This window comes from Suncus etruscus, chromosome 3 (assembly GCF_024139225.1).
Source record: "Suncus etruscus isolate mSunEtr1 chromosome 3, mSunEtr1.pri.cur, whole genome shotgun sequence".
NCBI classification, from domain to species: domain Eukaryota; kingdom Metazoa; phylum Chordata; class Mammalia; order Eulipotyphla; family Soricidae; genus Suncus; species Suncus etruscus.
In genome coordinates this window covers 67458884-67481703 of record NC_064850.1, presented here as the reverse complement: position 1 = coordinate 67481703, position 22820 = coordinate 67458884, and the positions used below count along the sequence as shown (strand labels likewise).

At 51.9% G+C, this 22820-nt stretch overlaps 1 protein-coding gene across 1 annotated transcript in view; it reads left to right on the top strand.

Annotated features, from left to right (window-relative positions):
- The window catches only part of LGR6 (leucine rich repeat containing G protein-coupled receptor 6), a 121351-nt gene that overhangs the window by 10097 nt on the left and 88434 nt on the right, over window positions 1-22820 (top strand). The window contains exons 2-3 of the mRNA XM_049770626.1: window positions 16487-16558; window positions 19843-19914. Of these exons, the coding sequence (XP_049626583.1) occupies window positions 16487-16558; window positions 19843-19914 (144 nt within the window). The remainder of the gene's footprint in view (window positions 1-16486; window positions 16559-19842; window positions 19915-22820) is intronic.

Here is a 22820-nt window from a genome sequence, read left to right as displayed (position 1 = left end):
GCATAATATTCCATTGTGTATATGTACCAGAGTTTCTTTAGCCATTCATCTGTTGAAGGGCATCTTGGTTGTTTCCAGAGTCTGGCTATTGTAAATAGCGCTGCAATGAATATTGGTGTGAGGAAGGGATTTTTGTATTGTATTTTTGTGTTCCTGAGGTATATCCCTGGGAATGGTATAGCTGGATCCTATGGGAGCTCAATTTCCAGTTGTTTTGAGGAATCTCCATATTGTTTTCCATAAGGGCTGGACTAGATGGCATTCCCACCAGCAGTGAATGTGAGTTCTTTTCTCCCCACATCCCTGCCAGCACTGATTGTTCTTGTTCTCTGTGCTGTGAGATGGTACCTCATCATGTTACTCACACTCTCACAGACAAGCTTTTAGACTCTCACATATTCTCTTATATTCATACTCACAACTCAACACTCATGCACTCACACATGTTCACATTCTCACACATGCCATCCTCATACATATATACTAACACCCATGCTCACAAACACACTTTCATACACATAAACATTCTCTTCTCCCTCTCTCTAAAAGATCCTCTCCACACCCCCACTTTAGGGGCTGCTCTGAAAAGGGCCATTGCCAGTTTGGGTCTGCCTCCCTTCCCAGATCTGGGGCCCAGGGTGTGGTGTCTGAAGATGGGGGTGTGAGCTGCCAAAAAGGGCTGTAAACCAGTCACTGCTTTTGTACCCACAATGCCACAGCAGACTGACTTATAAGCTAAGGTAAAAATGGATGGGGTTATTGTCTATCACAAAAGTCAGAGAGAACAGGATTTGGGATAGGGCCTGGGCTGCACTCAATGGCCAGGACAGGCTGGGAGCCAGCTGATGTCTTGGACCTGCCTGAACCCCAACAGCTATCAACTTTGCTCTTGAGAGCTGGTGCCTTGGAGTGAGGCCGGAGCTCTGCCAGGCTTGTCATGATGTTGGCCGGCAGCCTGACCCCTTAGCTGAGGCTCAAGCTCTGTGGTCCCTTTGAAAATCCTCTAATGCTATTTGGGGATCACATAATGGTGCTGAAGGAGTTGCTTCAGTGGTGCCCTGGGACCCTGTAGTGCTGGGGTCAGTCTCAGGGCTCCTGCATGAGAGGCAGTACCTCACCAATGCGTCATCTTCCTGACCCAGTGATGGCTCTGGACCTGCCTAGGGCCCTCAGTCTCAAGTCTGGGTGCTCCTGCTCCACCTCCCTCCCTGTTCTAGGGTCATGTTGAGCTTGGGGATCAGGCAAAACCTCTGGCATCAGCAAGTTTCTTCTGAGAGTACCCTGAGTAGGGGGTGCCACCTGGGATGTATCTGAGCTGGCCTGGGCAGAAGGGATGCTGGCATTGCTTACTTGGGGACATTATGCAGCCAGAATAGGCATCTACAAGGTGCCAGGGTTTAGAGGTTTGCTCTACTGAGGGGGGAAATGGACATCAAATGCTGACCCCAGCCCTTCTTGGTGCCTCTGCGCAAGTTTTCCGTGGGGACAAGGTGGGTCTGGAGCATGTGGATATCCTGGGCTACTACTGGTAACTTGGCTCAGTGCACGTGTCTGGGGCTCCTCACTGACTTTTCCTCCCGATGCTGCCTTTGCTGTGCCTCAGTTTCCTCCTGAGATCTTCACCTCCTGAGATGTTTTCAGTCAGGCTCAGGAAAGTACATTCTAGAAGGAGTGGTGGTTTCCCTCTCCCTCTTGAGATTTGTTTCCTGCCAAATGGAAACGGGGAGCCAGGCTGCGATTTCTTCAAGTCACTGCCAAGCCCCCACCAGAGGGATGAGCTGGGGCACCCAAAACCCCAGGACTGTTAACCAGGTGGGGAAGAATGACCCATGAGCCAGCACACACACTGGCACCTGCCTCTGTGTGGCAGAACACCAGAGATCCACAGACCCTCTGACTGCTCTGTCTCCACCTGCTGGGAAGAGTCTGTAGGGGGTGACAAGGGGTTCTATTGTGGATATGGAGATTGTGCAGGGATGGAGTTTGGTCTCAGGGGAAACCAGGGTACCCCCAACACCCAGACCTGCCCAGGGTCAATGGACAGTCCTGGGTAGAACAGAGGTTAGTGAGTCTAATGAGGGTAGAGGTTTGGGGACCCTTGGCCTGGGAGCTCCTCCTGAAGCCTGGCTTAGACCTTCTGGCCATTAGCAGGAACTCCATGGAGAGGCAGGTCCCTCTGGCCCCACCATGGCTGCTTTTGTGCCCCAGCCCTGTAATGGAGCCACTATGACAGAGTCCATAAGGGCAGAGCTTAGAGGACTGCTTTGTCAAATCTGGAGACCCCAGAGGTGGCATGAGCTCAGTCCCCAGGGGCCCTGAGCCCATGTCAGAGGGTCTCTGCCTGCCCACCCCCCAACTCTGCCCCAATATCTGGAATGCCCACATGGCTGCCCACCTCCTGGGCAGAGCTGGCCCAGGCCAGCCCATAACTGTCTCTGAGAATCAGTCTGGTAAAAACATGAGCAAAACCAAGATTTCTGCTGGGGTGCCTAAGGCAGACTCTCCTAACTATGGATCTCACTTTCCAAGAACTGTTTGACTCAAAAGGGGATGCTCAGAGCAGGTGTTAGGAGTGAAGTGTGCTGCTCAAGTGGTGCCAACCACTGGCCCCAGTTTATCCTTGAAGACATTAGGCTGTCATCTGAGTGTCTGGCCAGCCTGCCCTGAATTTCTCTGTACTTGCGATGCAGCTAGGTCAGACCCAGGCACAGAAGAGCTCTCACCCCTGCTGTGATATTGTGCGAGGGTGCAGCTCAGGAGAGGTTTCAGAGTTAGGAAGAAGTCAGGGCAGACAGAGCTTTCTCAGCTCTTTAAGGCTCTGCCAAGGCTCCTGTGTGCATCCTGTGTCCAGAACTTACTTTCATCCCTGCTCCTGCTCCCAGGGGCTTGTCTGCTCCCCAAACCAGAGACTGTCCCCAGGAGTGCAGAGCCCTGGCCACCGACATACTCTCAGTGCTGGCATAAATCTTCTGTTCATAGGTGTTCAAAGGGGGTGGTGGAATAAGTGAGGAATGAATTGATGAATAAACAATGGATGAGTGAAGAGTGAGTGGATGAATAAATAGATGGATGAATAATCAAGAGGATAAGTGAAGAGTGAGTGAATAGACGAATAAACTAATGGTTGAGTGAAGAGTGTTTGTGGATGAATAAACCAGGGGCTGAGTGAGTGGATAGTAACAAACACATGGAAATAGTAGAGGGAAAAGAGAAGGCTGAAGTTTGTGGGCTGGAGCAAGCAAGCTCCCCTCACCCTCAGCAGAGGCCCTCACTTGCCAAGGAGTGGAGGAGAGCTGGGAGTAGTGATGAGAGCCTGGCCATCTGTACAGTCTATGTACCATCTATGCCATCTGTATCATCTGTACCATCTGCACCACCTGTACCTCCTGTACCATCTGTAGTCTGGATCACCTGTGTTCCCTGTACCATCTGTACTGGATGTGCTTCCTGTAATATCTATATGATCTATATCGCCTGTACCGTCTGCACCATCTATTCTGCCTCAACTGCCATCTATACCATCTGTACCGCCTGTACCATCAGCACCATCTGTATTGCTTGTAGTGTCCATACTATCCGCACTGCCTATACCACTTGTACCACCTGTACTGTCTGTACCATCTGTCATAAACACATGGAAAGAGCAGAAGAGGAAGAGTGGGGCTGAAGCCTGTCCTCTTTTGCTTTTCATGAGACCATCTGCTCTGTAAATAAGGTCCTCAGAAGCATTTGCCTTTTCTAGTCATTCCCTCTAATAAAATTCCTTTTTTTGTTTTTCATTTTCTTCTTTCTTTTATTATCTTTAGAATTCCTTTTTAAAGAAACCTCTTTTAAACATTTCCTTTCTGTTTCCTACAAGCCAAGATGATCAAAGGTCTGTGTCTGGCCCAGGCTTGGCCGGAGGACAGGTGCTAATGACACTAGTGATAGGATGTGAGTTCTGGGATTTCCAATGAGTGCCTGGCATGAGCCCAGGCTCTCGGGGCCAAGCAGGGTAACTCTTGTGGTAGAGGTGCAGAGAGAGACCACAGGTGGGTGGATGGGAAAATGAGGGGCCATGGTTTTAGAATGGAGAGAGGCACCAGCTGGTTTGGCTCCTTTAGTTTTATTTCCTGGTTTTTAGGCCACACTTAGCAGTGTTCAGTGCTTATTCCTTGTTCTGTGCTTAGACCTGGGGTTGGTGGGCTCATATGGGGTATTGTTGCATTCAACCCTTAGGATGGGTTTGGATGGTGGAGGAGGCCTCTGTCCTTAGGCCCCGGCTATGTGGCTCCATCCCCCATTAACTGGCAGGTCATCATCTTCAGGTGGTCTCGGTGGGAATCAGACTCACTCAGACAGGCTTCAGGGAATATCAGCTTTATTCATACCCTATCCACCACATGTGTGGTCAATCTCAACCATTTACACATGCTATCCTTAGCTTGCCCTGCATCTTAACTTCTTTCAGCCATCTTTCCTTTGACCTCCATGCTGGCAAAGACCCTAAACCCTTGGGTCAAAGGCCTTATCTAACCTTCCCAAGACCCCTTCCAGGAATGAGGGAGTCACATCTCCCCCTTCTCTGAAATATAAATGAAGCTTTTGTAATCCTGACTTTGCCTTTAGTCAAAGGCGGGTAATATTTCCAAACCAACAATATAATAAAGTGAAAATTAACATACCAGCCCTTTTAAAAAACATAACATTTCTGCAAAATATACCATACACCTGTAACTTAAAATTCTCTTAATGCTTTTTACCAAGCACTATCCTGGAACTATTTTTGTTCCTATATCTTTAAACTATTTTGGGGGGAACTTTCTGTTCTTATTAACCTTCCCTACACACAAGCACAAAAGTATAATTGCATAACATACATTAAAAAAAACAGGCTTAATACATTAAAATACACAGTAAAACATTATACCATTGGAAACATTAACTATGGAAAACAATAGGGGCCGGGCGGTGGCGCTGGAGGTAAGGTAAGCCTTACCTGCGCTAGCCTAGGAGACGGACCGCGGTTCGATCTTCCGGCGTCCCATATGGTCCCCCAAGCCAGGAGCGACTTCTGAGCGCATAGCCAGGAGTAACCCCTGAGCGTCACCGGGTGTGGCCCAAAAACCAAAAAAAAAAAAAAAAAAAAAAAAAAGAAAACAATAAAGCACATTTAATTAATAAAGAAAATGACTTAATTAAGACAAAGTTAGATGCAGGCGGTTAGAAATCAGATCTTTTAGTTAGGATAAGCTGTAGAGTGTCAGGGATTGAACGTTGGTAAACTACATACAAGACAAACACCCTACACACTCTACTGTGGCTCTGTCCCCCCACCTCCCACAGTGGGGTATCTTAGTGGAAGCCAGCTGTGGAAAGGGAGGAAGTGGGGTATGTGGGAACACCAAAGGTTGGCTAGGAGAGTCTCATCAAGTGTTTCTTGAGCACCTCCTGTGCAAGGACTGGGGTAGGTGGATTGTTGATATAAGCGCACCCAGAATTGGAGACCCCATTTCCATTGCATAAGGGAGCATGGAGATGAAGCTTAGGCTGATGTGGGAGTCTGTAGGGGAATTCATAGCCAGGGCTCATGGGAAACTTGCAAAATGGTTCTATTTGGATTGAGTCATAGCTGCTGGTGCTCAGGGCTTACTCCTGTTCTGTGCTCAGGAATCACTCCTGCAGATGCTTGAGGGACCAAATGGGGTGCTGAGGATTGAACCTGGGTCAACCATTGCAAGACTTAACCACTGTACAATCTCCATCCAAGTCTTTATTATTTTTTATTAACCTTTATTTTAAATAAGATAGTTTTATTTAGAAAAATTAGAGTGGGGAGGGAGAGAAATTTGTGATGGGGCAGTGGGTGTTGGTGAAGGTGGTTTTTGGGAGTGGAGGAAAGTGCTCAGGGTTCACGCTTAGGTCTGCATTCAAGGATAACTTCTTGGGGCCTGAGAGATAGCACAGCGTTAGTGCATTTGCCTTGCTTGTGGCCTGCCTGGGAGGGACCTGGTTCAATTCCCAACATCTCATACAACCCCCCAGCCTGACAGGGGCAATTTCTGAGTGCAGAGCCAGGAGTGGCCACTAAGTACTGCTGGGTATGCTCCAAACCAATCAATCAATCAATCAATCAATAAAGTTTAAAAAAAAAGATCACTTCTGGTGAGCTTAGGGGACCATCTGTGGGACCAGGAATTGAACCCAGGTTAGCGGTGTGCAAAACAGGTGCTCTACATACTGCACTGCCTTTCTGGCCCAGTAGGTAGAATTGGGCTTTTCCCAAATTGCCCCACTTATGGTTTTGTTCTTCAGGTATGGCCAAAGAGAAAAGCCTTGGGCTCTTGGTAGTCTTTTTTTTTTTTTTTTTTTGGTTTTTGGGTCACACCCGGCAGTGCTCAGGGGTTACTCCTGGCTGTCTGCTCAGAAATAGCTCCTGGCAGGCACGGGGGACCATATGGGACACCGGGATTTGAACCAACCACCTTTGGTCCTGGATCGGCTGCTTGCAAGGCAAACACCGCTGTGCTATCTCTCCGGGCCCCTCTTGGTAGTCTTTTCCAGAATCCTGACATGACCATGGATGACATGACTTGGAGCTGTGAGCTGACTTTTCAGCATAACAGGCATCCTAGAACAGAGAAACTGTCCCAAGAGTAGGGCATGAGAACTTACACAAGCAGAACATGCACCAGACAGTAAGCAGCTGAGCTTTCTGTATGTCCTGCCTATGTTATGTGCATGCTCTGCATGCATCTGCACATGTTCTTCACGTGCTCTATGTTCCACAATGTTCCTTATATGCCCCGCATGTTCTCTGTGCTCTGCGCATATTCTGCACAGTTCTCTGTGTGTTCTGCACATATTCTGTGTGTGTCTCATGTTCCGAGCCTGTTCTGCATGCTGCTACCCTTAGGCTAAGGGAGCAGGATTACAAGTCTGGCTTTTCTCCCCCAGACTCTCAAAGCATGGCTGGTTTGCATTTGTGTCTGTAGTGTCTGCTCTGGGGAACACCACCAGGAGAGCCCTCTGCTCTCCATGAACACTACTTGCCACCCATTGGGGTGTCACAGACAGTGCTGGACCGAGCAGCTGAGCAGCTGTGCCCTATCCTTGTATTTCTGTTGCTTTCACACCGGGGGTAGGACTACTGGGCCATGTGACTCAGGAAGAGGCTGGGTGGTGGTGCAGGTGGTCCTAGAGCTGAGGCATCAGGAGATAAGAAAGAGGGAAGGGGAGCCACAGGAGGGTGACCATGCAGAATACGGAGACCCCCCTGACCGTTCTCTGCTTGTCATATGCCTTCTACTTCCTTAAAGAAGGCCTAGACTTCCAACTTCATCCTGTCAGAGCTTCGAAGGCCAGAGGCCAAGATGCAACCATTGGCAGGACTGTGTGACTCCAGGCCCTGGGACAGCCCTTTAAGCAGCTTGTGGTGCTGCTAGCGTCTTTGGCTTGAGGCTACATCACTGGGATCTCTGCACCCACCTCCGCACCCAGCCCTCTGATTTCTCTGTGCCCTTCTGGAGACTCTCACCCTCAGCTGATCTCACGATTGTGTAGAACCATAGGAATAACTTTGAGGGGTTGGGAGATGAATATACCTTCTGATACATCTATGCCTCCACCTTCTAGGCTTCCTGACTCATTTACACCCCTATAGAGCCTCTGGGAGGGCTGGTCATCCTCCTAGCCTCTGGGGGTGGGCTTCCTTTAGGAAATCTCCCTGACTGCCTCCTGGTCTACTGCAGTCTCATCTGCACTGGTATTCGAGGCTCTGTCCAGTAGGAAGTGGTCTCAATCTCTCCTACGCTTTCCAAGGGCTGAGCCATCTCCTCCTCCCTGTCTCCACACAGACTTGTGCTGTGTTCTGCCAGGCCCTGCTGCACTCAAGGGGACAAGGACAAGGCATCTTCTGCATGGTGCCAGCCCAGTCAAGGGCACCAGGCCCAGCAGTAGCCCCAGTGGCCAGCCCCTCCCAACCTCCCTCCCCTTCCCTTTTCCCCCCACTCCCCACCAGGGAACCTGGCTGGTACCTTATTCCAGGCCTGGGGTAGTCCTGGTTACACACACAACATGGGGCGGTGCTTGGGGGGAAGGGAAGGAGCCCAGCCCTTTGCCTTCCCTTGGAGGAGGCTGAGACAGAGGAATGCCTTTGGCTGGGGGACCCTGGCCAGAGATCAGAAGATCAAAGGCGGAGCAGATGAGCGCCTAGGCAGGTGGCATCATAGGCAGGCACGGGAGAAGTGGCAGCTGGTGCCTCCTGAGGGTAGGGCTGACCCAGAACGCCCTGCCTGCTCGCCCGCCCTGCGCTGTTTTTCCATGGTGTGCTGGGGGATGCAGGTGAGGGCGGGGATGCTCCAGCCCAGGCCCCCATTCCACACTTTCCACTCGGCCTGCAGTGAAACTACTGGAGATCATCTATGGATGCAGCCACCAAATGCAGGAGGAAGAAGCTCGGCGCCTTGGGGAGGCACCTGTGTAGCCGCAAACCAAGGTGCCCTGGGTCTACCTAGCTGTGGCACGCACAGTGACTTCGGGCTTAGCTCCCTGGCCTGAGGCTGGACCTGCTGGGAATTTCTGCAGCTGCATTGAGAACCTGGTGTGTTGTGAGCTATCTCCACTCCAGGGGTACAGGAGGTTGTTGCAACACCTGCCAGCGGGAAGAAGGACGGTCCCTAATAAAGAAGGAATCATCCAGTGTGGTGTGGGTGGAGGGCTTGGGCCTTAGGTCTGATAGGTTTAGCCCTGAACAGTTTCTTGGTGAGCATTTTGCGGAGGGATGCAGGGACCTGAGTGAGGAAATTGGGACTAAGTGCTCAGTCCTGCCCTTATCTAAGCACCTGTCATTACCCCCTTACTTGCACACACTTGATGGGGAGCATTGGTCTAGCAGGGGTCTCAAACTCACGGCCCGAGGGCCGTTTGCAGCCCTCCGTACATTTTGTAGCCCTGCCCTAGAGGAATCTTTTTTTTGTTTTGTTTTGTTTTAGTTGTTTGGGTCACACACACACACACACACCAATGTTCAAGGCTTACTACTGACTTTGCACTCAAGGATCACCCTTCTTTGCCTCCTGCAGCCCCCAGGTAAATTGAGTTTGAGACCCCTGGCTAGCCCATTTTCAATGGGGAAACTAAGTCAGGAATCAGGAAGGAGATGTCCACAGTCACAGCATGGCCAAGCAAAGGTTAGAAATGGGTTTGTGGGCCAAGGAGCCTGGAGGTGCAGCTGCTATGACTGAGGCACAGCATTTTATTTATTTATGTGTGGGGTTTTTTCGGGGGGCACACCTGGCGGTGTTCAGGGCTTACTCCTGGCTCTGCCCTCAGGTTCATTCCTGGCAGGGTTCAGGGGACCCTATGGGATGCCAGGCAAGGGATGTCAGGCAAGGTGCAAGGCCAGCACCTTCTCTGCTGTACTGTAGCTCTAACCTCAGTTTTCATTTTTGGTTGATGTTTATTTGCTTGTCTGGGGACCATACCTCATGATGCATAGGTATTACTCTGATCTCTGTGCTTGGGGGTCCTCCCAAGGGTGCTCGGAGATTGGGGAGACCATGTGTTACTAGGGATAAGACCTGGTTGCCCTGCAGACGGAGGCAGACTCAGCCCACTGCTGTTTTCTCAGCTCTGGCTTCAATTCAAGTGAGCAGAAACAGCCTCGTGTTGGCCACAGTGGCTCTGGGAGCCTGAGGGGTGTCCCAACAGTGCAGGAGGGAGGAAAGAGGCTTGAGTGGCTCACAGCACTTGGCTGCCCTTTGCCCACATGCTGGGGCCGACTGGGCCCTGTAAGGTCTTTGCCTGTGGGTGGCATGGTTTGGCAAGGAGGGCAGAGTTGGGGAAGAAGTACCACACATTGCACAATCCCTGTGCCATGCTCCGCTCTGGAAACCTTTGCCTGGCACTGGGCCTGGCAGAGTGCCTACACTCATGGCTCCTGGCTGCCAGTCACCAGGTCTGCCAGTGTAACACTGTGGAAGCAGGTGTCTCTTCCACATTTGACTGAGATTGGAGCTTCTGCAGACTCCATCTCAGCCCCAGCTTGCTCTTGGCTGTAGCGTAAGATGTCCTGTCAGCCTGTCTGAGCCCAGGGCTTGGCAGGCCTAGGTAGAGCCATCCTCTGTCCCTGAAGTTCTGGGCAGGTGTTTGCCACTGCCTCTCTCCTATCAGCAAGTGTCTATTGGAAGTTGGGTCCCACAGTTCTGCTCTCCTGCCCCCCCCCCATCATGCCTGCTTTCTCCCAGAGAGAGCTAAGTGCATGAACATGCCCATATGCCATCAGGGGGGTCATCCCAGTTCTACGGCCCTTAACATAAGACCCAGTTACCACAGACCCTTCATTTCTCTCATCTTCTCCTGATCCTCCCTGAATTAGGGGTGTCATCTCTGTCCTTCCTTCTCCCCAGTCCAGCCTGATTTGCACCAGCCTAATCCTGGCTTAGCAAAACCAGGGCTTCCTTGGGTCTCACAAGGGGACCCCAATTCCCCAAGTATTCAGGAGCCAGGCCTTCTGTCTTCCCTTCGCACCCCCTCATCTTCCTCCTTATTCATCAAAGGCCTCTGGCCTCTCCAGGCAAGCTGGGAGCCTCTTTTGTCACTTATGATAATGTCAAGCAAGAATGACTTTGTCCCCCTTCACTGAGGCAACTATAGCTCTCACAGTCCCCCACACAAGGCCATGGGGACTGTGTGCTGCAGTATGATACCATCCCCTGATCCTGCTCTGAGCCCTTGGCCTTGTTTGGAAATTCAAAGCTCAAAGACTGGGTGCCACTAGGCATCAGGGGACAGAGGAGATGGCATAGGGGACTGAGATGCTATGGAGAGGGCAGCACAGTCCCTTGGGTTTTGAAGCTGGAATTCTGGTGTCCACTCTGTCCCGAGCCTACTAGGTAGCCTAAGGTCTGAGTGAAGTAAGCAGAGGATGCATGTCTATTCAGGGGTGCTTGGAGAACATGGGGTGTCAAATTGGAGTTTCGGGCACCACTGACGAACAGGCTTAGGGGTACTGGGACCCCTCCTGCTCAGGCAGTTAAGAACTCTTCTATCTGCAGTACTGGGGATATAGGATCTCTCCACTGCTTGCTATCTCCCCAGAAGACCCACCCCACCTTCCCTGCTCCCTGCTCCAGATCCTGGCACTTCCTCTGCAGCAGTTCAGAACATCTCTGGGATTGAGTCAATCTAACCTTTTTTTTTTTTTTTTTTCTACAAACTGCAGAGCTGAGAATGTGGAGAACATTGGTGACATTTTTGTTGTTAATTTTTTTTTTTTTTTTGGTTTTTGGGCCACACCCGTTTGATGCTCAGGGGTTACTCCTGGCTATGTGCTCAGAAATCGCCCCTGGCTTGGGGGGACCATATGGGACGCCGGGGGATCGAACCGAGGTCCTTCCTTGGCTAGCGCTTGCAAGGCAGACACCTTACCTCCAGCGCCACCTACCCGGCCCCTTTTGTTGTTAATTTGTGAGCAACTATCTTTCCCCAGAAACTTTATTGAATCTTCCAGGGACAGACCCCTAGTGCTCAGCCCACAGCGGACTAGGATGCAACAGAGATTATGGCCTTGATCTCATGCCCTTGGACCCCATCACCTACAGTCTTTGCCTCCTTGCAGCTCACCCGCCTCTCATCAGCAAGTTTTCTCTGAGCACAGATAGTCCCAGCAGCCAGCCTGCCCATTGGCCCTTTCTAGGTGGACTTCTGCACTACTGGCCAGTCATGCCTCCCAAGGACTGGTTAGCCTATCCTGCAGGGAGGTTTTGGTTGTTGGAGTTTCTTCTTTCCACCTTCTCTTCCCTGTCCTGTGGAGCTCACACAGTAGTCTTCAGAGGCTATGCTCCCAGCCATGACTGAAAGAGTGCTGGCCTTTCTTTCCTCTGCTCCGTTGAGGAGCGGGGTGTCTTGCCTCCTTTTGTGGTATTTGCACATTCCTGGCTATGGTGTAGCCAGGAATAGCAGATGGCAGAGCTGGCAGGCTCTGAAAGAAGAGTTGGCTGGACTACCCTGGGCACCACACTGAGGATTTGAACCATGACTATGCTTTCAAGGCAGGTACTTTCAGCTCCTGGCTATTACTCTAGGCCTGGAGGGATTCTGGAGAGGAAGGACTTGGCTTTACTTTTTCTCAGGTATGTCTAGTGGAGCACTGTGGCAGTAGCTCCCCTACATCGGCACTGCCTGGCAAGCACCCCGGTGTTGCCAGACTTGAGCCCTTAAAGCAGAAGAACTGGGTTGGGGAAGTGCGTTGAAATATCTGTGTCAGTGAAGACATTCATCTTGTGTGGATCATTATCCACTAATCACTGTAATTCAGCTCCAGGAGATAACATTAGTAAGAAGGCGTCTTTATTGAGCGCGGGTTTGTCTGGCACTTAGTAACTCATATAATTCTCGCCCCAACCCTTGTGTGCCACTCTGTTATTATGCCTCATTTACAGATGGGAACATGGAGGCCGGCCATGCCAGGCAGGCTCCTGGTTAATTAGTGCCACACGGGAAAAATAAAAAATGCATGCAGGCATGGCATGTGCCCAGGCTGGCTGCTGTGGAGGGAACGGTGGGTGCTGTCTGCTGGACACACAGCTCAAACGGGCACTCTTATGCCCTTAGCTGGCAATAGAGAGGGGCAAAGCTGAGCAGCTGTGAACTCAGTGGGAATATGTGGAGGAGTCCTGCTTCCCAGGCCATTCTGGGGCCAGTGCAGATGGGGTCAGGCTTCCTTATCTGCCTAGCACTTGGTGCTTGGACTTTCCCTGTTTCTTTCCCCCTTGGAAAAAAGACCCCCAAAAAAAGACCCCCTGGGGCCCTTGGGTACAGGCCAAATTGTCTTCAGGGGTTCCTATGGCCCTTCAGTTTTGGGTTTGGGGGCTCTCTGCCCCTCAGTTCCCCAGCATCCTCCCTCTCATCCAACCTGTTCCCGTCTCCATGGCGACACTGCCTCACCCCACTTCCTTGGGTGGTCCGGTTGCGCCACAGACTGAAGCTCTGAGAACATTTTCCTAATGTGCAGCCAGAAACTTCCATGTCCCATGCTAGGGCTGCCCCTTTTTTCTTCACCCCCCTTTCTGCCAGTCTCACTGCATCGACTCCCTCCTGTCCCCATGCTGCAGGACTCTGTCCACTGACGCTGTATGAGGCCTCTGATGGGCAGCCTCAGAGGGGGCACCATCCTCTCAGTCCTGGGGATGCACTTGAGAGTGTACAGAGTGGAAAGTGCCTGGACTTGCTTGGGAATTTTCCGGGAGCACCCGCAGTGGGATCAGGGGAGCCCCACTCTTCTGTTCTGGGGGTCTCTACAGAGGCCCCTAGAGCTAGCATGCATGTCTCGTGTGACTGCTCAGGTATTTGTAGCAATCAGAGGGTGAGTTCTGGCTCTAGAAAGTCAATTCAGCCCAAGTTGGATCCCCCAAACTGCCTTTGTGTGCTCCTGCGGACCCTGGGGGATGTCCAGGCTTTGGGGCCAATGGCACTAAGCAGCCCATAAAGATTCTGACCCAAAGCTAGACTCCTCTGTGCCCGGTCAGCGCTGCTCTTCTGTGCTTCAGGAAACCAGGACAGTGACAGCACCTAAGATCCTGGAATACATGCTTATGGGGTTTCTGGGTGCTTGCTCCCAGTGGAAAAGCATATCCACATGCACCTGTGCTGTGAGTACCAGGGTGTGGGTTAGCACAGCCGTCTCAGCCCAGAACCAGAGGTGCAGAACTATCTGAGTCCTTGGGTGGGACCCTCTGAGCCCTAAGATGGGACCCTGTGAGCCTTGGGGTAGAACTCTCTCGCCAGGAGTGGGACCCTCTAGCGGGGGTGAAGGACCCTGTGAAACTGGTTCAACCACTGTGGTGCCCTCTAGTAGCACAAGGATGGCCCCCTGCCAAGAAGGCGGCATCATCAGGTACACAGCTCCCTTCCAGGGATCCCATGCAGAGCTGCCTGTGAGGGCTCCCCTGACTGCACAGTGCATCTCTGGGCCCGTGGCATCAGTGTGAAGGATCTCTGCACTGTGAAATCCCATCTGCCCCCTCTACCAGCCTGCATTCCATTTCCTGCCCCTCTCCTTGGTACCAGCCTCACCCCTTTTCCTTTTGTGAGAGGGCCAGGCAGGGCTCCCCCCCCCCCAAGGAGCACCGCAGCTGGGCTGTGTGTTGTCTTCAGGCAGGATGTGGGGGCGGGCTAGGGGTGCAGGCCCCCTCCTTTCCAGGAGAGAACAATGAGGCCGCTAGGCAGGGCAGGGGGTTGGGGGGGGGGGGGGCCTCATGGAGCCACATCAGAGCCTCTGAGCTGCGGCCCCCGAGGGACAACTGAGTGATGAGGCCTGAGTCACAGCCCGTGCGCCTGTGGAGACACGTCCAGAAATGCGCAGGGTAAATATTTAGAGGTAATCGTTTTCTGGGGCACTGACGCGCTTCTCCTGGCTGAAGACGAGTCAGGCAGACGCGGCTGGCTGGTGAAGTCCCCACCTCAGGGAGCCCTAGCTGGGCTCCTGCCCTGGAGACAATCTGCCCTGTGGTGGACCTTTCAAAGCCCCAAGTAGAGGCCAGAACTCTTGGCCCTTCAGTTTCTTGGCGAAGCAGGGAGAGTGAAAGGAGGCTTGGAAGGCCCCTGGCTGTGGCACACGCACCCCTTCCTTCCAGGGCACATGGCGTCCGAAGTCTGTCCTTATCAAAGATCCGAGCACACGAGACTAAACAGTCTTTTTATAGACCAGGACTGGGCTCCCTTGCCAGGCCAGCCGCCCTCTCTGAGCGCACAGTAAGCCAACACAGTGCTTTTGTCCAGGGTGGGAGCTGGGGGTTAGAGACACTGAGGTTGGGGGCCATTTCTAGGGATAGGGGGAGCTGCAGGCAGGCTTGGAGCTGGTGTGTAGTCCAGGGTGGTCTCCACTGAACCCACCTCTGTACCTCAGGAGTGGCCTAACTGGGCGAGCAGCTGCTGTGAGCCGTGTGAAGGGTGAGGGAACCCTAATGCTTTGGGCCTTTGACCCCAAAACTAGCTCTTTCCTCTTGTTTCTTTGACCTTGACCCTCTTTGGGGTGGGGGTGAGAATTCAGTGGGACCCTGGCTATCTATGGGGACCCCTCAGGGCATCTCGATGATGGGGAGGTGGGGAGAGATGTTGGTGTTGATCCTCGGAGGGCCTAGGACGGCTGAGCCACAAGAGAAGAGGAGGCTGAGGGAGGGTGAGTGCAACAGGGGAGGGGGCAGCAAACCTTGCAGTGGTAAATTTGGGACAGGCAGAAGTGAAGTCTCTGCTCCCTCTCGGAGTGATGTAGTGTGAGCTTGCTCTGCAGAATATTCTGGTTAGGAACTCTGGGCCTCAGTTTCCCCACGTATAAAAAGTATATCAGATACTAGGAATCTTGCCACAAATAGGGGTGTGTGCGGTTAGGGCAGAGAAGAGACCACTATAATATGATAGTTGGAAACTCTCAGTCTGAACAAAAACTGGGTGCTGAAAGGAGGTAAAGTGATTTGTACAGTACCTCTTCAGTAGCAATATTACACCACAGTTCTTTTTTTTGTTTTGTTTTGTTTTTTGTTTTTTGGGTCATACCTGGCAACGCTCAAGGGTTACTCCTGGCTCTACACTCAGAAATAGCTCCTGGCAGGCTCAGGGGACCATATGGAATGCCGGGAATCAAACCACTGTCAGTCCTAGGTCAGCCTCGTGCAAGGCAAATGCCCTACTGCTGTGCTATCTTTCCGGCCCCCAAACCACAGTTCTAAAAGAAAAGAGAGAGAGACCGAGAGAGAGAGAGAGAGAGAGAGAGAGAGAGAGAGAGAGAGAGAGAGAGAGAGAGAGAGAGAGAGAGAGAGAGAGAGAGAGAGAGAGAGAGAGAGAGAGAGAGAGAGGAAAATGTCTGCCATAGAGGCAGGCAGTGGGGAGGGCAACTGGGGAAATTGGTGGTAGGAAATATGTACTGGTGAAGGGATGGGTGTTGGACATTGTATGGCTGGAACTCAACAAATTTGTAATTGCCTATCTTAAAAAGAAAAATGCTGGCAAACAAAAGTGACTTTTTAAGTTAATTTTATTGAAAAGTTACCAGAAATAAAAAATACTTGAATCTAGAAAAGAAAAAAGTGAGTCTTCTCCCTCTGCTCTGAACTCCTCAGAATGTTCTACTTTTTTTAGGAGGCAGAAGAGATAGTCCTAGGGGCCCCACAGTCCGAGGTTGCTGTGCTGGGAATTGCCCTGCCCCCATCCCACCCTTCCAGGGCACGCACCTTAGCATGCACCCCAACAGTTGAAATTCCAAGCTTGAAATTCTGGAATTTTCCTCTAGTTCCTGATCACAGCCCTTTCCAGGGCATCTGATGGGAGGAAAGAGAGACAAAAGGGAAAAGAGGAGTACATGGTTGGGATATGGAGGACATAAGGCTCTCTGTCAATCCCCCAGACTGGCTTTGGGCATTGATGAGCCTCACGGATGCTCTGGGCCTTTTCCGTGGTGGCAGGGACAGTGCAGGCTGGACACTCAATCCTTCCCCTTTTGTCCCCGCAGAGACCTGAGCATGAACAACCTCACGGAGCTGTGGCCCGGCCTGTTCCAGCACCTGCGCTTCCTGGAGGAGCTGTGAGTCTGGGCAGGGTTCGGGCGGTCTCCTGGTAAATGGGGACACAGAGGAAGGACTAGGGGACACACGACTGCTGTTGTTGGCAGTCCAACCCACAGAAACCAGCCCTGTGGGCCACACTCTGGGCACTCAGCCTTCTTGTTTTCTTACCTGCTGACCAACTCATCTGGGGGCATCGAGCATCGGAAAACTCTCTGGGCGAGTCCCACTAACTGTCCTGGCCCCTGGGTCCTTGTCAGTCTCTACCGGTGCCAGGATTTGCAAGTTTCTCTTCTGCCTCTGTCCCTTCCCTTGACCCCTCTCCCCGTGGCCTTTCACACCTGGAATTTTCTGACTGCCTTTTCATGACTCTGGCTCCAGAACTTTCTGTGGTGGGCTATGGGAAGCCAAGACTCTGCCAAGCGCTGCCAACTCCCTCACTTGCTCTGAACTTGGCCTGAGGACCAAGTGTGCATCAACATGTACCTGCCTGGTCTCACCCAGCCAGGAAACACTCTGATGGACACGCTCTGTTCTCTGACACTCGCCACACACCTGCCTATCACTTGACTGAGCAGCAGCTCACTTCCTCTGCAAAGTCCTCCTTGCTTAAACCCTCAGGCTCCTCTCAGCCACCCTGTTCCAGTCCCCTTGATGCAGCTTTGGAATAAACCATGAGTTGGGGATGGTGCCCACCAATCTACTCTGAGCACATTCCTTCCTCCTCCCACCTGTGCTCCCCCCACCTGTCTGGTGATCCTGGGCTCTCAAGTTCCCCCAAGACTTGCTCAAACTGAATACCCCAAAGTCATTTACAATCACCCCTTTATCCTGGCTCCAATTGACCCTGGACACTGCTCCCCAGTTGCACAGGTCACCCACCCCAGATAATTCTGTCCCATCAGCCTTGCTAGGCTTCTCAGGCTAAGTACTTGGTGAACTTCTGAGCCCAGGGCAAGCTCAGGGGTGCTGACTGTGGGTGGGGTCTGGCAGTGAGCTGCCCCCTCTGGGCTTCGGAGCTGGGGGATTTACATGCATTGGGGTGAGGGGCACAGCACTAAGCAGCAAGGAGCATATACAGGGTTGTGGGAGCCAGGGCCAGGCAGCAGTCCAAGGAGATCCATCAAAGCAGGGAGCCTGGGAGGCGATGGGACCTCCCTTGACACACCCAGACATTTTAGTCTGGACTCTGGTCTTCCGCCTTCCTACAAAGGCCAGCCCAGCTCTTCTTCCCTTCCCTTTGTTGTTGTTGTGATGACAAGGGTCGAGCTGAGATGTAATTTTGGTGGGGACCACACATTTGTGGCACAAGACCACCCATGGCAGTTGCCACTGCACCCAGCACATGGGTGGTGCCAGGGCTGAGCTTCTGCAGGGATGGCTTATCCTGAACCCTTTAGAACCCCCTCCACAGGACTGTACATAGGGCGCTGCCTGCCAGAACCCTGGTTTGGAAGCCTCAGAGATGCCTTTTCACAGAGCTTCTTGTTTGTTTCTGGGCCACTCCCAAGTGCTGCTTGGGGCTTATCCTGCGCTCTGTGTTCCAGAATCACTCCTGGTGGTACTTGGGAGCCCCTATGCTAGTTGTGTCTAAGGCAGTGCCTCATTCAATCTCCTATTGCTCTGGTCCCCCACATTACCTTTTTCTTTTAATTTGGTTTTTGGTTTTTTGGGTCACACCCGGCATCGTTCAGGGGATTACTCCTGGCTTTATTCTCAGAAATCGCTCCTGGCATGGGACCATGTGGGATGCTGGGATTTGAACCCCGTCCCTCTGCATGCAAGGCAAACACCTTACCTCCATGCTATCTCTCCAGCCCTACCCTTTTTTGTTGTTGTTGTTTTTGGGCCATACCTGGTGATGCTCTGGGATTACTCCTGGCTCTGTGCTCAGAAATTGCTCCTGGCTTGGGGAGCATATGGGACATCGGGAATTGAAACCGAGGTCCATCCTGGATCAGCTGTAGGCAAGGAAAACACCCTACCGCTGTGCTATCGCTTTGGCCCTTCCCCTCACATGATTTTTATTAAAACACACGCGCGCGTGTGCGCACACACACACACACACACACACACACACACACACACAAAACCAATGGGCCAGAGAGATAGTACTGTAGGGAGGGGATTTGCTTTTCAATAGACAATTGAACCTACTTCAATTCCCAATATCCCTTATGTCTCCTGAGCCTGCCAGGAGTGATTCCTGAGTGCAGAGTCAGGAGTAGCCTCTGAACATCGCTGGGTGTGGCCCCAAACAAACAAAACCCGACAAATGTCAAATTAAGATTCTAATTAGGTGAGGCATGTGGCTCAGCAAAACAGAACATTTGTTTTGCAGGGGAGGTTCTGGGTTTGATCCCTGACACCTTCAAAAAACAAAGGGGGGGGAGGGAGAGGGAGGGAAGAAGTGGGGCAAGGAGGAGAGGGAAGATGAGGGAGAGGAGATGGGGCAGGAAGAGAGGGAAAGGAAAAGAGTGCAGGAGGAGGGGCCAGAGAGATAACATGGAGGTAAGGCATTTGCCTTGCATGCAGAAGGACAATGGTTCAAATCCTGCATCTCATATGGTCCCCCGAGCCTGCCAGGAGTGATTTCTGAGTCTAGAGCCAGGAGCAACCCCTAGCGCTGCTGGGTGTGACCCCCCCCCCAAAGAAAAAGTGCAGGAGGAAAAGGAGGGTGTCAGGGAGGGAGGGTGAGGAGGGATAAGAGAGTAGGTAGAGAGGGAGAGGGGTGCTCAGCACCATCTATGGTGTCTGAAGACAGTATGTGGGATACAGTATTTGCACGTGAGACATGCTGGACAGAAGGCAGTTGGGACAGGACCCAGCAAAGCTCCATCCTCAGCTTCTATCACTTGGTACATTTTTGTCCAGGAGCTCCTTTTAGACCTGTGAGCACCTCATGATACTTCATGAAGTTTGGCTCCCTTCATTCAGCACCCCTTTCTCCCAGGTTCCAGCCCTTCTAGATTAGTGGGATTCACTAGAATAGTCTGGGGTACAGGGGTGGGGGTAGCAGCAAACTCAACATTAGCTGTGGAGCTGACTGTAGGTCACCCAGGAGTGTTGGAGAGGGGTGCAGAAGTGAATCCCACCTGGGTGTGAACTCTGACCCCCTGTTCAGACTTCGTTTCCCCTTTAGAAATTTGAGGGTAAAAACAGGTGCCTGACAGAGTGGTAGTGAGAATTACATGAGACAAAGTATGTGGTCCTGAACACACGTTGGGTCCTGTAAATAGAAGTTACTCTCCTACCCTCTGCTGGGGGGCTGCCAACCTCAGGGCTCCATTGCTCTGCCTTGCAGGCGGCTCTCTGGAAACCACCTCTCCCACATCCCCGGCCAAGCCTTCTCCGGACTCTACAGCCTGAAAATCTTGTGAGTACAATTGTCCCCCTGTTTGATTTGGGGTCCTGCCTTAAGAACGGTGGGTAGAGTGAGGCCTCCTGATCTTGCTCTGTTGGGGCCTGGCTAATCCTTTCTTCATCTTTCTGGCTGTGTGTATTTGGGGGTCACACCTGGGTATGCTCCAAGGCTATCCTCTGCTCAGTGCTCAGGGGACCTTGTGGTGCCAGGATCAATTCAGACCTCCTGCTCTCTCTGTAACTCAGTCATTTCCTCCCCTTTTCAGTCATTTTCTCCCCTTTTCCATTATACCCCCCCTTCCTGTCATTTCCTCCTCCTTCCCTTCCCTTTGTAAGTACTTCTTCCTGTCTTGTCCTTCACCTTTCCAGAACAAACCTTATGATCTACAAACCCAAATTCATTGTTTCTGAGACACATGGCCCCTGCAGGTGTCTGTGAGAAGAATGTGGACCTTCATGCAGGCTTTGTGGATTGGGACTGGTTTCCTTCTCATCCTGGGCTCTCCCTAAGACCAGAGTTTCATGAGGAGGAATCTGGGGGCTTTTCATTCATCTCTTCCTCTTGGGACCCAACTTTGGCTGCAGTGGCAACAACAATGACCCCTTTTCGCTGTCCACATAACCCCCACCTTCAGCTTCTGGCTCTGCAAAAGCTTTGGAGCCAGAGGAAATGGAAACTCAGAGAGGACCTTGAAATCTTGCCACCTCTCTACTGCCCTAGGACCGATGGTGCATTTCTGAGATGGCAAGGCAGAGGCACCATCTCCTTCTGCCCCATCCCTGTTCCTCTTGTCCTTCCTGCAGCCTCCACCCATGATCCTATGATGAGCAAGTGTGATGGCTGTGGGGAGAGGCTACTGGGATCTGAAGTGGGAGAGGAGAGATTCCTAGGGTGGCCGTGTCACCAGAGGAATAAATGTATTTGGGGAGAAAATGGGGCTCTTGGGAGTTGGCCCTCCAGTGAGTACTGGGGAGCCCTGATTTAACTTACAGGTCTTTCATACATTTGAGCAAGTTGTTCACTGCACAAGAACATCTGGCTGAGAAGGAGCTGGGTTTTAACCTGGGGCTACATTTGCCTGTGTAACCAACGTGAGGCCAAAGCCTGCTGTAGAGTTTTCCACCTTACTGATCACCTGATGGTCCTCTGTCCATGTTTAAGTACTGTCTCCCCACCTACGAACCCAAATGTCCCATCTCTGTCCATGCCAGACCTTCTGCTATGGGTCTTGTCTTTAGCTTCTTCCTTTTCTCTGTCTCTCACCTCTCTTTGCCACTTTGTGCCCACCTTAGTCCTCCTCCTCCCTGCCACTTCTCACTGTCTTGGGTTCCTCACAAACCCTCTGCCCAGGGCTGGGAGGAGGGTGCGCCCGCCCAGGCCAGACCAGACACAGCAGCACAGGCGTCCTGCTAGGTGATGGCATGTCTGTGCCTGGTGGCTGGCAGGCTCAGACCTGCCACAGGATTAGAGAGCGGCTCTGTTTGCTGGGCCTTCAGAAGATGTGAATCTCACGGCCATGCCTGAGACTTAGGCTTACAGATGAGCCCCTCTTTCTTCTTTGCCTGCATTAGGCAATGAATCAAAGCCCTGGTAAACTGCAGCCCCCCCACCCCCCATTCCCCACAGACACTCTGGGCTCAGCCCTTGGCTCAGGAAGACAGCAGGAGAGGATAAGGGGGAGCCAGGACCATCACACATCCAGTCCCTGCTCTGACATGGACCTCAGCGGCTCTGATTCACAGGCCCTCAGAGCCTTCACAGTAGCCTTCACATGCTTTGTTTTTGTTTTTGTTTTTGGATTCTCTTCAGGGAGGATTTGAATGGGCCTGTCAGAGGAGGATACCCCTCCCCTGAGATGTGCTCCCCAGCTCCCATGGTTGTTTCTGTGGTGTCATTACCCTTCCCTTGTGTGTTGTCAGAATCTGCTAGAAATGGGGTAGCAGGGCCACACAGAATTCCAAACTGAGGCTCTGACTGAGCTGCCTCTTCTACTTTGAGGTCCCTGAAGAAAGGCAAAAAATAGGCCTCCCCATCTCTTCCTCAGTGACCTGGCAGAACCCTTCATGTTCTTCCCCTGTGCCTCCTATGTCCTTACTCCAACACCTGGGGTTTGACTCTTGGGGCCCTCTCTCCTGTGGGAAAGCCCCCATCCAGGCAGCCAAGCAGCCAATCCAGGAGGCACCCCACACCTCCCTCGTGCTGAGTGGATCACAGTATCATCTGTGTCTGCGCAGTTCAGTGAACACTCAAACTCGCTATTGCTAGGCGATGTCCTAGTAGAAAGTATGGCCACTGCTGCCCTCAGCATGTGGGAGTGCCCTGGCCTCTGCAGGTGCCTGTGGAGGTACCCATTCAGGTAGAGGACAGTGTTCTCATAGCCTGACCACACTTGAGGGTGTGGAACCAGCCTGGGAGAGGTGGGGAGTCTCTGCCTGCCTCACACAGAGCTGGGGCAAAGGGCTGGTGTGTGATCCTGTGTGTGTGGGAGTGAGTGTGTTTGAGTGTGTAAATGCATGAATGAGAACATGAGTATGTATGAATATGAATGTGAAGTTAGTATGTGATTGAGTGAATGGGTGTGTGAATAGTTACATGGATGTGTGAATGAATGAGCATAAGTATTCATGTGTCAGGGTGTGTGTGACGTATAAGTCGGTGTGAGTCAGTGTGTGAGTAAATGTGTGTAGATGTGTATATGTATGAAAATGTGAGTGTGGATGTGTGAGAGAATGGGTATCGGAGTATGCAAGCGTGAATGAATGTGAATATATAAATGTGTATGAATGAATGTTAGTGTGCCAGTGTGTCAATCTGCATGTGAGTATGAGTCAAAGTATGAATAAGTGTGATATGTTTGAGTATGGATAGGTCTTTCCCATCTCTTCCTGTCTCTTGGTGTCTTCCTTCACCGATTTCTC